The 14,018-nt window shown below is 43.7% G+C and overlaps 1 protein-coding gene across 8 annotated transcripts in view; it reads left to right on the forward strand.

Moving 5' to 3' along the window:
* LOC139047669 (uncharacterized) overlaps positions 1-7,255 on the forward strand; it is a 37,922-nt gene extending 30,667 nt beyond the window's left edge. For 3 of the 8 annotated variants that reach the window (XM_070521567.1, XM_070521560.1, XM_070521565.1), the window contains one exon: positions 6,106-7,255. In XM_070521567.1, the coding sequence (XP_070377668.1) occupies positions 6,106-6,414 (309 nt within the window). In that variant the 3' untranslated portion in view covers positions 6,415-7,255. The remainder of the gene's footprint in view (positions 1-6,105) is intronic. The other 5 variants (XR_011507307.1, XR_011507308.1, XM_070521568.1 and 2 more) reach the window with 3 other exon arrangements.
* The last annotated feature ends 6,763 nt before the right edge of the window (positions 7,256-14,018 follow it).

A 14,018-nucleotide genomic window follows, 5' to 3' on the forward strand; every position in this document is an offset into this window, starting at 1 on the left:
GGGCGATTTTAACGCCCACAACACGTTGTGGGGAGACGCGCGTTGCGACTCAAGAGGCCGACTCACTGAAAACTTTATTCTGACCTCTAGTGCCTGCCTGTTTAAATAAGAAGGAACCAACATATTACAGCATTCAACACAATTTATATTCATCCATAGACCTAGCAATAGGCTCCGCTACCCTTCTCCCTCATCTGGAATGGAATGTGATGAATAATCCATTTGAAAGTGACCACTTCCCTATAACTTTAAACTTAATAACGGAGCATGCAAACCCTCCTCGTGTTCCCATCCGGAAATTAGCATCGGCTGACTGGGAACATTTTAAAGAGACTACTCACTTATCACCTGATTTTATAAACAATTTTAGTATAGATGACGCTGTCGCATATTTTACCGCTTTTATTTGTGATGCTGCTGAAAAGTTTATCCCGCAAACGAATGGTGGTTCATCTAAAAGACGTGTTCCCTGGTGGAATGATAACTGTAGAAATGCACGAAAAAGGCAGAATAAGGCAGGGGGAATATTTCGCAGATCGCCGAACACAGAAAATCTAATTGAATTTAAACATAACATCGCAGGGAAGGCGGATACGACGTCAGGCGAGGAGAGAAAGCTGGGCGAGGTTCCTTTCAGGTATAACTTCGTACACACAGGAGGCGAAAGTTTGGAATGGCGTAAGGAAGGTAAAAGGGCAGCAAATAAACTCGTTGCCTATGGTGAACGATCAAGGGAATACCCTAGAAGAACAGAAAGACACCCTAGGGGAGCACTTTGAGCAAGCGTCAAGCTCAATACACTACTCAAAATCCTTCAACAAGTACAGTCAAATAGAAGAACGTAAGGCATTTGAGCGGAAATCCCCACAAAACGCACCATACAACCGTTCTTTCTGTATTGCCGAGCTGAGAGCTGCCTTGATCGTATGCAACAGCTCTGCACCGGGACCTGACAGAATAATGTACGACATGATTAAGAACGTGCACACTGACACACAACTGTCACTACTTGCACTTTTTAACACTATTTTGACTGCTGGATATCTTCCACCTGCATGGAAAGAAGCGATCGTGGTCCCCGTTTTGAAGCAAGGTAAAGATCCTTCGTCAGTGGCCAGCTACCGCCCGTTAGCTCTAACGAGTTGCCTTTGTAAGCTGTTTGAGAAAATGATTAACCGGCAACTCATACATATCCTTGAAATGAACAAAATACTTGATCCCTGCCAATGTGGCTTCAGAGGGGGTCGGTCCACAAACGACCATCTCGTGCGCATTGAGAGGAATATTCGTGACGTGTTTGTACACAAAGAGTTTTTCTTATCGATATTCCTCGATATGGAGAAGGCGTACAACACAACGTGGCGATACGGGATCTTGCGAGGCTTGTAGGTAATGGGTATCCGTGGCAATATGCTAAACCTGATAGAAAGTTATCTGTCCAATCGTACCTTCCGCGTGAAAGTCTGGAATGTACTCTCACGTCAATTTATACAGGAGACTGGTGTACCCCAGGGAGGTGTGCTCAGCTGCATACTCTTTATAGTTAAGACGAACACACTCCGCGCTTCATTACCACCAGCTATATTTTATTCCGCATACGTAGACGACATAAAAATGTTTTAAATCCTATAACCTTGCAGTGTGCGAAAGACAAGTACAGCAGGGATTGAACAAGATATCTAAGTGGGCAGACAAAAATGGGTTTAAAATCAACCCCCACAAAAGTTCGTGTGTTCTCTTTACAAGAATGAGAGGCCTGGTTCCAGACCCGTGCATGGAACTGTGTGGACAAGAAATACCTGTCAACAAAGAACACAAATTTCTAGGTATAAAACTTGACTCTAAGCTTACTTTTATCCCACACATAAAATATCTCAAAGCAAAATGTCTAAAATCAATGAACTTACTCAAAATATTATCCCACACAACATGGGGTAGCGACAGGAAGTGTATAATGAAAATTTATAAGAGCCTCATTCAATCAAGGTTAGACTGTGGCGCAATAGTATACAACTCTGCCGCCCCGAGTGCACTAAAGATGCTGGATCCCGTCCACCATCTGTGTATCCGTCTGGCCACAGGCGCATTCAGAACTAGCCCCATTAAAAGCTTATATGTAGAATCGAATGAGTGGTCACTCAATATGCAGAAATCTTACACCAGCTTTACATATTTCCTTAAAGTGCACTCTAATCCCGAACATCCATGTTGTGAAACTATTAACGATTCGACATGTACTGCACTTTTCCGTAATCGACCCTCTGTGAGACAGCCTTTCTCACTTCGTGTGAGGGAGCTTAGCGTGAAAATGGGTGTTCCACTCTTCGAACACCACTTGATGCCTCCAGCGAAGCAGCTACCGCTTTGAGATTGGCAGGTGATAGAACGTGATATATCTTTTGTAAGAGTTACAAAATATGCACCAGAGCTCGAAATACGAATGCATTTCCGTGAACTCCAATTGAAGTACTGTTGTCCGGAATTCTACACCGATGCGTCAAAATCGCATGTTGGTGTGTCTTACGCGGCTGTTGGACCCTCTTTCTCTGAAGCAGGTGTACTGAACCCCAATACAAGATCCACAACAGATCACCTTGTCCGCATCGAGACAAATATCCATGATGCCTTTGTCCACAAATAGTTTTTTACAGTATTTTTATATATGGAGAAGGCGTACGGTGCAACTTGGCGCATTGGAATACTCCGTGATCTGTCTGAAATGAGAGTTCGAGGCAACTTGCTGAACGTGATTCAGAGTTACCGCTCCTATCGCTCGTTCCGTGTTAGAGTTGGTAACGTTCTGTCTAGTCCTTTTACATAGGAAGCTGGTGTTCCACAAGGTGGTGTGCTGAGCTGCACTCTTTTTATTGTCAAAATGAACTTGATCCACACTGACATACTACATACTGTTTTATTCTGTATATGTGTATGACATCCAGATATGCTACAAATCATGTAATCTAAACATCTGCGAGCAACAAGTACAGCTTTGCTTAAATAAATTGTCCAAGTGGGCGCACGAAAACTCTTTTAAACTAAATCCTCACAAAAGTACGTGTTGGTACCCGTAATAAATCTCAATGGAGAACGGCTTCCTGTGAGCAGCGAACACAAGTATTTAGGGATCCTTTTAGACAACAAGTTATTGTCCAGTACCTGAAATATCTTACGGCAAAGTGCCTCAAGACTATTAATCTGCTGAAACTCTTGTCACGCACATCCTGGGGAAGCGACATGAAATGCCTTATAAGCTTGTACAAAAGTATAAGATCACGTCTTGACTACGGAGCCATAGTCTATAATTCTGCTACGCCTACACTCTAAAAAAAGTTCACACCCTTTGGGTTGTACTTTGTCCCCAAAAATCGTAATTTGTCTTGCCCACATTTACTTTCTTTAACGCTGCGAGCCCGGTACTTCCTAGTCACGAACGGCTTGCGCGTTATCCAGCTTGACATAGCATTCTCGACAGGAAAGTAGCGAGCGCCGGGTTTTCAAGAGAGGAAACGCAAGCAAGGCAGATGACGATATTGTTGTGGGACAAGATAAGCCCCAAAGGGTGTAAACTTTTTTTAGTGTAGTGCTTTGAAAATGTTAGATCCTATCCACCTTGTTAGGTATCCACCTTGCTACAGGCGCCTTCAGGACTAGTCCTGTGCCATCCTCTGCACGTTAACGAATGGTCTCTACACTCCCAAAGATATATTTAAGCTTTTTCTACGCATTGAAGGTGAAATCATCTGTACACTATCCGTGTCATTCAATTACTCACGACTTGTCCATGGCCACGCTGTTCCGTAACCGCCCTGCCGCTAGGTGTCCTCTGTTTCTCCGATTAGAGCACTGTCATAAGAAACAGACGTCCCTCCACTAGAGAATGTCCTAATGGCTCCTACTAGGCTCCCACCACCTTGGGAGTGGCAGACCATCCAATGTGACATCTCTTTCCTAGAAATATCTGAACGGGCACCTGCTGCTCATATACTTCGCATTTTCTTGAAATTTGGGAGTATTCCTGTACTGAATTTTATACGGACGCTTCGAAATCTCCTGCTGTGTTGCTTACGCAGCTTTGGGACCGTCTTTTTCATTGTGTGGCGTACTAAATCCGCATACAAGTATTCTTACAGCGGAAGCATATGCAATCCTCTCGGAAGTTAGCCATTGGAAAGTTATTACATGACCTGCATTATTTATATGGTGCATCGTTTGTGTAATCTGAAATACTAGCTGTTCGTGCGCTCCGCGTCGCAAAGATGACAGCAGAGACTGCAGTGCCGCCTTTGAATCGTAGGAGATCGTCCACTTGCGTTGCCAAATCACTGCGGGATTATCGGCAATGAACGGGCCAATCAAGCTGCCCGTTCAACGCATACTGGGGACCACCACGTACCAATACCACTTTCTAGAACTGACGCAGCAAGGAAGCTCCGCCTGCTTGCTCACCAGTGCACTACGTCGCATTGGATTGAGCCTGACTATACTCCCTTGATCCCACATTAAGCCTTCGAGTCCCATCAAAGCTTCGCTGTGGAGACGCCACGCTTTCGTATCGACTGTGGTTGGGCGTCGCTTTTACGAAAGCCTATGCGTTCCCCATAGGAATGGCCGACACCGCAACCTGTGACCACTGCGGCCATGAAGAATCGATTGGCCATATTTTGTGCAGTACAGTCCCCAGAGGGAATCCCTTCGCCACGAACTCAACCAGCTGGACGACCGACCACTATCGGAAGAAGGAATTCTACACCATCGACAGGACCTAACGTCACAGAAGGCCGTGCAAGCGCTACTGCGCTTGTTGCGATCTACCAGCCTTTGTGAACGTCTTTAATTGGAACGCCCTTCGTGTGTGTCTCTGTGTGTGCATTTTTTAACCCTTTCCTCTTTGTCCTCTTTCTAACCCCCTATCTTTAATTTCCATCTCTCTCTCTCTCTCTCTCGCGGCAGTTAAACACATAAAGCAAATGAATATTACAAAAGCAATCGTGTTCAGACTCATTGAGCGTAGTTAGAGCTCTAATGAGCCTGCGAAAACACAATGAACTGTACGACTTATGCTCAGCTTACATGGGCAACCAATTGGTCATATTATGCTGGGTACCTGGCCATAGGGCACAAATGACAATGTAGCTGCCGATGAAAGTGCCGCGTAGGTAGGTTTTCAGTATGTAGACACGTAGCTATCTCGCCCACTGACCTAAAACCTTTATCTCTCCATGAGTTGAGGAAATATTGTCAAAGGCAGTGGGATGATGAACTTTCAAATAAACTCCTTGTGATCAAACCAATAATAGGGAAATGAATATACGAGAAAACAGCAAGACACAAAGAAGTGCTTCTTTGCAGGTTAAGGATAGGACGTACCTATGGAACAAATTCCTACCTCCTTACTGGAAGTGATCCTCCGACTTGTGATAGGTGCAGCGTCGTTCTTACGATCCTCCATGTTCTTGTCCAGTGCAATGAAATAGAATCCCAGCGAAAAAAGTACTTTCATCTCGCATATATCTTGAGCTAATTCCCCTTCACCCAGCATTATTTGAGCCACCAAGCACATTTTGATTTTGAAGCAGTACTAAAGTTTCTAGCAGACGTAGACAACATACAGATCATTTGACCTGGTTATCTGTAGCGCAGCCTCGCCTTGAACTGTACTAAAGTTTCTAGCAGACTTAGACACCATGCAAATTATTTGTCTGTGGCGCAGCCTCACCTATAGGGTGCAGCTGCAGTGCAAGATGCTTTCACAGCACATGCCCCTCAGTCCTTGAATTCAAGGACTCTTGAGGCACTAGTGCTATTGTATAGGTTTTGTTCTATCATCCCTTCTAACGGAACTTTTATGCTTATAGCACATATCATTAGCTATTGTCATGGTTTTAATACTCATATATTTTACGCAATTTATGGCGAATTATTTTTAGGCCATTAGCCATGGTGCATCTACCACTTGTCACTCATTGATTCATTTCATACAAAACAGGAAATTCATTACCATATGTCATGGCACTCTTTGGCTATAGCTGGCCCCTGCGCCATTAAACATCACACATCATCATCATCGCCCTTTAAACACCTGCCGCGCGCAATGTTTCGTTCCAGGTGAACGTGACCAGAGTCAAAAGGCTGGAGTACTTGTGCCTGCAAACGGGACTAAGCGTTTCCTGGAATATCGCGAAGACACAAGTGGGAATGCTGGCTGCTCTACTGCCGAAGCTGAAATATCTGCATGTTCATTACTGGGACAAGGAAAATTGCAATGTGCAGCGCCTCACGTGGATGCGTTTTGACAGACCGGAATGTGGAGGGCGTATGATTTGGAACGCGACCTGCATGTTGTGTTCAACGGCCACATTTATAGGACTCTCCAAGCCCCGGAACCGGGGTTATTTGTCTGATATCATGCATTAAACTGTCAGTGCATATGCGTTACGACACAGAAAAGATAAGGGCAAAGCACTCGTGCGTAATGTTGCCATCCGCCGTGCACCAGTCGTACAAACAAGGTGGCCACCAGGGCTCCGAGCAATGCATCCAACAAAACTTGAAGCTAGTTCGCAACAGTCTGAGCTACGATTTCTCCGTCGACTTTGGCCGCGTATTCGATGGTTTTGAGGCACATCTTACTCTTTACCTCCCTCATGAAATCATTACGAGTCCTTACCTGGCTTTATAACTGTCAGTACATTTAATAGCAGATTCATGGAATGATTCCGCGTGCGATCCGAAGTGCACAAACACCTGAATTTCACGAGTTCCGTATCACGTTTGAACAACCCGAACGGCCATCCTTTTGACAGGCGACACATGTCGCGTCGGACACGACGCAGTACGGCTTGACCACTTCGGCAAAAGACTCGATACGACGCGCAGCGCGTCTCGAAAGTGGCTGCTCTGACTCCTGAGATCTAAGCGCCAGTTAGAGCTTGTTAGATGCGGTTGCTGAAGCATGGCCGGACTGGCCGCTCTGTTCGCAAAAGTGTGTGGAGAGTTCAGTACATCCGTGGCTTGAGCTAGTCACGTGACAGTTTGCATGTGGAATGATACATTTCTTATTATTTACGGAAGACTGGCAGACGGAAGATGTAGCCGCGAGCATAGAGTTATAGTATACCAACTCTTGAGGAAAAGCTGGCCCGAAAAAGTGGGGCGCCGCCCTGCTGCAACTGGACAACGTGGCCAGCGCAGTTACTATTGAAAGAGCTGAAAGCAAGTACAGGTCACCTTATGCTTTGTCTTTTAAAATCGCATACCTTATGGCTTTATGAAGGTGATGCGTTAATATTAAGTTTACAGAAAGCGCTTGCTAAGTGTGACTTTTGTAAACCACGATGTACGCATTCATGCAATAAAGGATGACACAAATTTCGGTTTCGAATCTTTGTTTTTTGGATGCGTAGTAGTTTCGTACAGTTTAGGTTTGACATGCGATCGCGCGTCAACATCGGACGCTATGGCACATTCGTGCCTTTTGTGCCACCAAAGCCCCGAAGTGCTCTGGCATATACCTTCACATGTAAGTAAACGAATGTATCTTCTTGTTCAGAATATCACGCGAGCAGACAGCTCTTGTGATGCATCACAATCGTTTGAGAAGCGTCACAGTAGATCATTTTTTTTTACGTGCGGAGCGGTGTTTTTATTTGCAGGTTTCCCTTCAGTAGGAAATTGCTGGTCAGGTGGACAAGTGCACCGGAATTGTACTGGCGAATCCACAAGCAAGTCGTAGAATCTGTTTAATTGTTGCACTTCGAACAATCATGCTTCTACAAAGGCCACAGCTGAAAAACAGCCCGATGCCGAGTATTTCTGTGCCACGAAGCAATCAAGAGGCGAGTGCTTAATACGGACGAAATCGAGTGCATGAACCCACATAATAATAGCGTAGGCGTTTTATTAACTGTGCAATATTTTCAACACCTACTTGCATGCCATTTCATGTTACATATCTTTTCTGGTCACAAATTCGTGCAGCGAATCTATTTGCATGGTCGACTCCGGGCCTGTGGGACCGTTCACTTGCACTTGATGCTGAGTCTTTTACATGTAGCCATAAACTGCAGATATGCACATCTGATCCTCAAAATTCAATTATTTTACATACCAGACACATATATACAATACTGACATAATCTCAAATACCATTAAGCAGCTGGGACGCAGGTAAAATAGGTAGATCATGTGGGCAGCTTCAGCTCATTTTCCTTAAATCGCTGTGTACAAGGGGTATGTAAAAATAAGTTTTTTTCTCACGCACCGATTACTTTGCTGTATAAGCAAGAGAACCCACCCCGTTAGTGTAACAAGTGTTGTGCAACACACTAATATGTGCTTTACTTTCCCGAGTGAGATGAGTTACTTTTATGGCTCATTAAGTCAAATCACGCTGCAAGCTGTATTCATCAATCTTCTATTGGATATTGCAAATGTTTAATGAAACATGTTTCCCTGTTATGCAGATATGCAATTACAAGCCCTTTTGTGTGTTCCAATGGTAAGATTTAAGCTCTGAATTAAAGAAGACATTTCTAGTCGGAAACAACAAGCAAAAATGGTGAATGCATAGTATCAGAAGCCCAACGTACAGAAATTATGAGAAGTGTCGAATAATTTTAGGGAAAGAATGGTATTTGAAAATGCAAGACTTTAGGGGAGGTCAAGCAAGTCAATATAGGTAGAATACTCTGCAAAATTATGCGAGTGATGGGACGGCAAACAATGGGTCAGGAAATGCGTTTTTCCGCAATACAAAAGCTGATGATTGTTATTATATAAGTCACTTTAGCATCATGAGACTGCTGCTTGACAAATTCAGAAACAAACCAAAAAATAAGACACAAAAATAAAAAAAACAATTTAATGATGCTCTCTCCGCACTGGGATAAATAAAAAGAAACGGATCACATCTAATGTGAACATATCAGACGCCTTGTGAAACACTAAAGGAAAAAATCAGTTTCGAGCTATGGCACTTACCGCATAGATGTGGAGGGCCTTGCACCAATAGTGATAGTTACCACTGCATTTAGAAATTGTAAACATTCACGCAGACAAGTATGATTCTTTATTTTTGGATACCACTTCAAATACCTTCGCCAATTGTTACAGAGCTGCACGCAGCCATACTAAGGATCTCGCAGCAACAGCTAAGGTAAAAAGCAAAAGCAGTCAAAGTGCTGGTGTATTCTGGACACTATGTTTGAAAACTTTTTGGTGAAAAGAGTGCAAGAAGCAGACATAAGAACTGCATTGATTTCCATAATTCCCCATTTGAATGACCTTTTCTTTTTGCTTAGACAATGCCTACGCCTAACCACAGCAGCTGCCTCATGCAGACTCCACAAGCCAAAAGGCCATGGAGGCAAATGCAGGTAAGAGGCAGGAAACAATAGCACTGGTATCGACATTTATCTAATTTCTTTCTTTTTCTTACATTTAGGCAGCCAGCACACCTCGAACAGCCACCTTGACTGCGGGTTTGTCACCCTAGTCGCCAAGGAAGCATTTGAGAGAAAGCGACAGGCAGTGTGAACAGCCACTTCTCCATGTAAACGGTGCTCTTTGTCTCGAATGAATCCTACGCCTCGCCACGCCAGCTCATCTGTGCAGACTCCACCAACAAAGACGCCGTGGAGGCACGTGCAGGTCAGAGGAAAGAAGCAGTGGCACTGGTGTTGACATTCACCCAATTTCTTTCTTTTTCTTACACTGAGGCAGCCAGCACACCTCGAACAGCCGCCTTGACTGCGGGTGTGTCAGCAGATTCCTGTTGTACATATGCTCATAATAAAATTCAGTAAACTTGAACTTGATAGTAAACTTGAAAGCAAATGGGACATTGATGCATTGCTTTTTTGAACATTTAGTGTACACGTACAATATGTTATACTTTGCAGTGCTACAGAGCGTATTTTGAAGCTTCCCTCTATATTTTGCACCTTTAATTACGTACGTGTCGTGTGGCCCTCAATGCAGTTCATGTTGTAGCAGCTTTGTCTTTGTATTACACATTGGATTAAGCTTGTGATATCCAAATGTTCAAAAGGCCTATAGTTCTCTCACATATGCAAAATAAGGTTCTATGTAGTTCTCAGTGTTACAAAAAAAAATAAAAGTAGGCAATCCGATCGTGGAACTGTGTTTATTACAGTGATTCCTATGACAGTTATTGACAAGTTGACAACTTGAACTGGTCAATCCGTCATGGGAAGGAATTGTATGTATCATCATCATCATCATCAGCCTGGTTACGCCCACTGCAGGGCAAAGGCCTCTCCCATATTTCTCCAACAACCCCGGTCATGTACTAATTGTGGCCATGCCGTCCCTGCAAACTTCTTAATCTCATCCGCCCACCTAACTTTCTGCCGTCCCCTGCTACGCTTCCCTTCCCTTGGAATCCAGTCCGTAACCCTTAATGACCATCGGTTATCTTCCCTCCTCATTACATGTCCTGCCCATGTCCTGCCCATGTATACATTTATGAAAAAAACGTTTGTAGGGGGGGGGGGGTGTAGGATCAGGGCGGTACGAAAAAACGTACCTACACCGTCCTTCCCATTCCTTTAAGGTACCGTAACAAAGCGTATTATGCATAAAGTTCATACATAACTCTGATATTACTACACACGCCAGGCGACGCGAGCTACATTTGGCATGACTCGCATTCGCGACTGCACCGGATGCCCTCCATATTATTATGGTTACTCTTGCTCACTCACTGTACCGAGGCAAAAGAAAGATTATGGGCGCAGGTGCCTTTAACGTATCTAGACCTTGCGAGGCACCGCTGTGCGTGCCAGGGGAGTTGTCCATGCGAACACTCCCTGGCACACATCTCTCTCGGCGGCCCCAACTTACGTAGCGTTCTGCTTCGAGCTTTGATTCCCCCCCTGTCCCTTAGGTGCCCTGGAGTTTCTGCGCCGCCTGCTTTATTATAATCTCAGGTGCTCTCCTGAGACTTCCGTTTGTCGGTTACATGTGCCCTACAGCTGGATCAATACTTGTAATAAAAAAAAACTATCTATCGTCGCAACGATAGATCGCGACAGCAGCTTCTGCAAGATACCGCGCCCGTGCGAAGAGAATTACGGAACGCCAACGAGGAATCTGACCACAGCTTCGAGCTCCTAGCTAAACTACAACAGGTGCGACTGCTGAAAACCGCATACCGGTCGCGCTAGGAATTTTCGTGGAATACTCTAAAGCATTTGATAGGTTCAATCATCAGACTTTGCTTACTAAACTAGAGCATTATGGGTTTCGGGGCATCTCGTTCAAACTTTTGCAATCTTATCTTAACCACAGACAACAACTCATTTCAATTTCATCAGAAGACTCACGTTTCCGGGAAATTACACAGGGCGTTCCCCAAGGAAGCATACTAGGACCAGTACGGTGTAATATATATGTTAACGACATTGTCAATATTTCTAATGACGCGAACTTCATCATTTATGCGGACGACACCAGCCTCTTTTTTCAGTCTCGTCATATCGGCGATCTCTCGTTGTTGGCAAATGTCACACTGAAACAATTGGCCGAACGAAGCGAGGTCAACGCTCTCAAATTAAATACAACAAAAACAAATGCTGTTATTTTTGCACCTCCACAAGAACATGAGTGAAGACGTGTACATTTGCAGGTTTGCTCTGAAGTAATTGAACTTGTTGCTAACGTCAGAACTTTGGGTGTTATATTTAATCAAAAATTAATGTGGAATGAACATGTGGAACCTATTGCATCCCGTTTAGCTAACGCTTGCGGCGTGCTTTGTAGGCTCCGTGAGACGATACCATATATAGTTAAGCGGACCCTTTATAATGCACTATTGTCATCCCATTTAATGTATCGCCACCTTGTGTGTGGTACCATATGTAAAAGCAAAATATCAGTAAATTCTTACTGCTACAAAAAAGGCTGTTCGTCACATCGCAAATGCGCCATTCGACGCACATACATCTGAACTATTTTCGAAGTTTAATAACATTTGTCTAGGAAGTTTATATGAAGTTAACCTTGCCCTAAAATACCAGAGGTACTGTAAGTATAACAATGAAGCGTTGTTGGGGTTGTGCAACCTAACAGAACCAACAGATATGTCCTATAACATTAGGGAAAAATGAGATGGCTGTTACCACTCTCCCGTAGAAATTATGGATCAAATCGTTTATCCAATCGCGTCACATCCTTATTAAATAAGCTTCATGAAAACGGTGTCGAGATAACTGACATTACTAGGAAAACAATACGAGACTTCCTAATCCAAACTAAGTAATTACGTTTAAACGTTCCTTTGGCTGGGGGAAGTCACTCCTTACGTCCTTTAATTAAGTGTTTTTACGTTTAGATGACATTTTCGCATATAGGATGTAACCTGCAAGAATTTATACACACCTTTATTTGCTATATATGTTTTCGCATGTTAAGAGAATGTTATATGATAAATTTTTCAGCAATTGAAAATAATTATGTATATCTGTTATATACTGTACATGCATATATGTCATTTGTACTGACTAAACACACTGCTTTGTATCACTGATTGTACATTATACTGTATACTTATATATGCCATTTGTACTGAATGACACACTGCTTTGTATCACTGATTGTACATATCGCCTTACACATTTTCACTTATACATTTGTGCATTGCACATACTAAAGTGTACAAACTTCATTTGACTATGTACCCGTTGTCATGAATACGGGCAAGAACCTTGTCAAGCTGCAAAAAAGCAGCTCTTAGTTCTTGTCCAAGCGTTCATTTTTTGTAAATGAATGAATGCGAAATAAAGATTGAGATTTAAAATAAAGATTATGATATAAAAATTTTAAATTGAGAAGTTTAACAGTTGAAACCGCGTCACTGTCGTGCGCAATGAGCATCGTTCGCCTCAGCGGACGAACATTGTGAGGAAGATGATATTGCGCGGATATATATATAAGGGGAAGGAAATGGGCATTGGATAGAATACCTGGAGAATGAGGACACTCTCCATTGAGTTGAGCGAGAACTTGCGGTAATCAACGTAGTCCAATGTGTCAACACATATCAAGCTTAGAAAAATGAGTACAATTAGGGCAAGGGTATAATACGGGTGTCACTCGGCGTACTTTCAATCGCGATCGAGCCAGACTATAGCTAAGCTAATCATGTCGTGCCGGCACCCATATACGTTAGTCGATGTCATTTTGTATGTCACATGGAGACCACAGAACTTACAGTATTACCTCACAAACTCGCTAGCGTATAACTGAATCATCAACCACGAGCTCAATTCGCCTCCTGAGGCGCTCGTGAGGAACTCAGTTATGTAATGAGCGAGGGTCTCGGTGGCTCAGACGCCGCGGTAGATCAACTGGTAGAGCATCGCACGCGTAATGCGAAGACGTGGGATTGTTCCCTACTTGCGGCAAGTTGTTTCTTCATCCACTTGCAAGATTCCAGGTAACCGACATCCCCGCGACACCTCAATGGACATTGCCAAGACCACTAGTGAGGCTTCAGATACCCGGAATTAGGAAGAAATCTCACGTTTCCTCCATTGGCTTGAAGCAGCTCACCCTGTCCCATATATTTACTTTATATAGTGGGACTGTAGAAGTATATACCGACGGTTCGGTCACGTCATCTGCCACAACGGCCGCATTTGTCATCCCACAACTTGGAATTACTCAACGATTTCGATTAGACCACAAATCGACATCTACGGCTGCGGAACTTGCGGGAATACGGGAGGCTGTCCGTTTTATAAGAACGCAGACACCCCATAAATGGACAATATTGTGCGATGCCAAATCAGCGCTACAGGCGCTAAAATACTTTTTAAACAAAGTACCATACTATCTGCTCGTGCTGGAAATCGTCGAACTTTATCACAGTGCCGAGTTAAGTGGCCACGTGATCACCTTTCAATGGGTGCCTAGCCATTGTGGTGTTTTTGGTAATGAACTCGCTGACAGTGAGGTAAGATCGGCCTCCTCTTCCTCTGATGAAGTACGGATTCCCT

Source organism: Dermacentor albipictus, chromosome 1, assembly GCF_038994185.2.
Source record: "Dermacentor albipictus isolate Rhodes 1998 colony chromosome 1, USDA_Dalb.pri_finalv2, whole genome shotgun sequence".
Lineage (NCBI taxonomy): Eukaryota > Metazoa > Arthropoda > Arachnida > Ixodida > Ixodidae > Dermacentor > Dermacentor albipictus.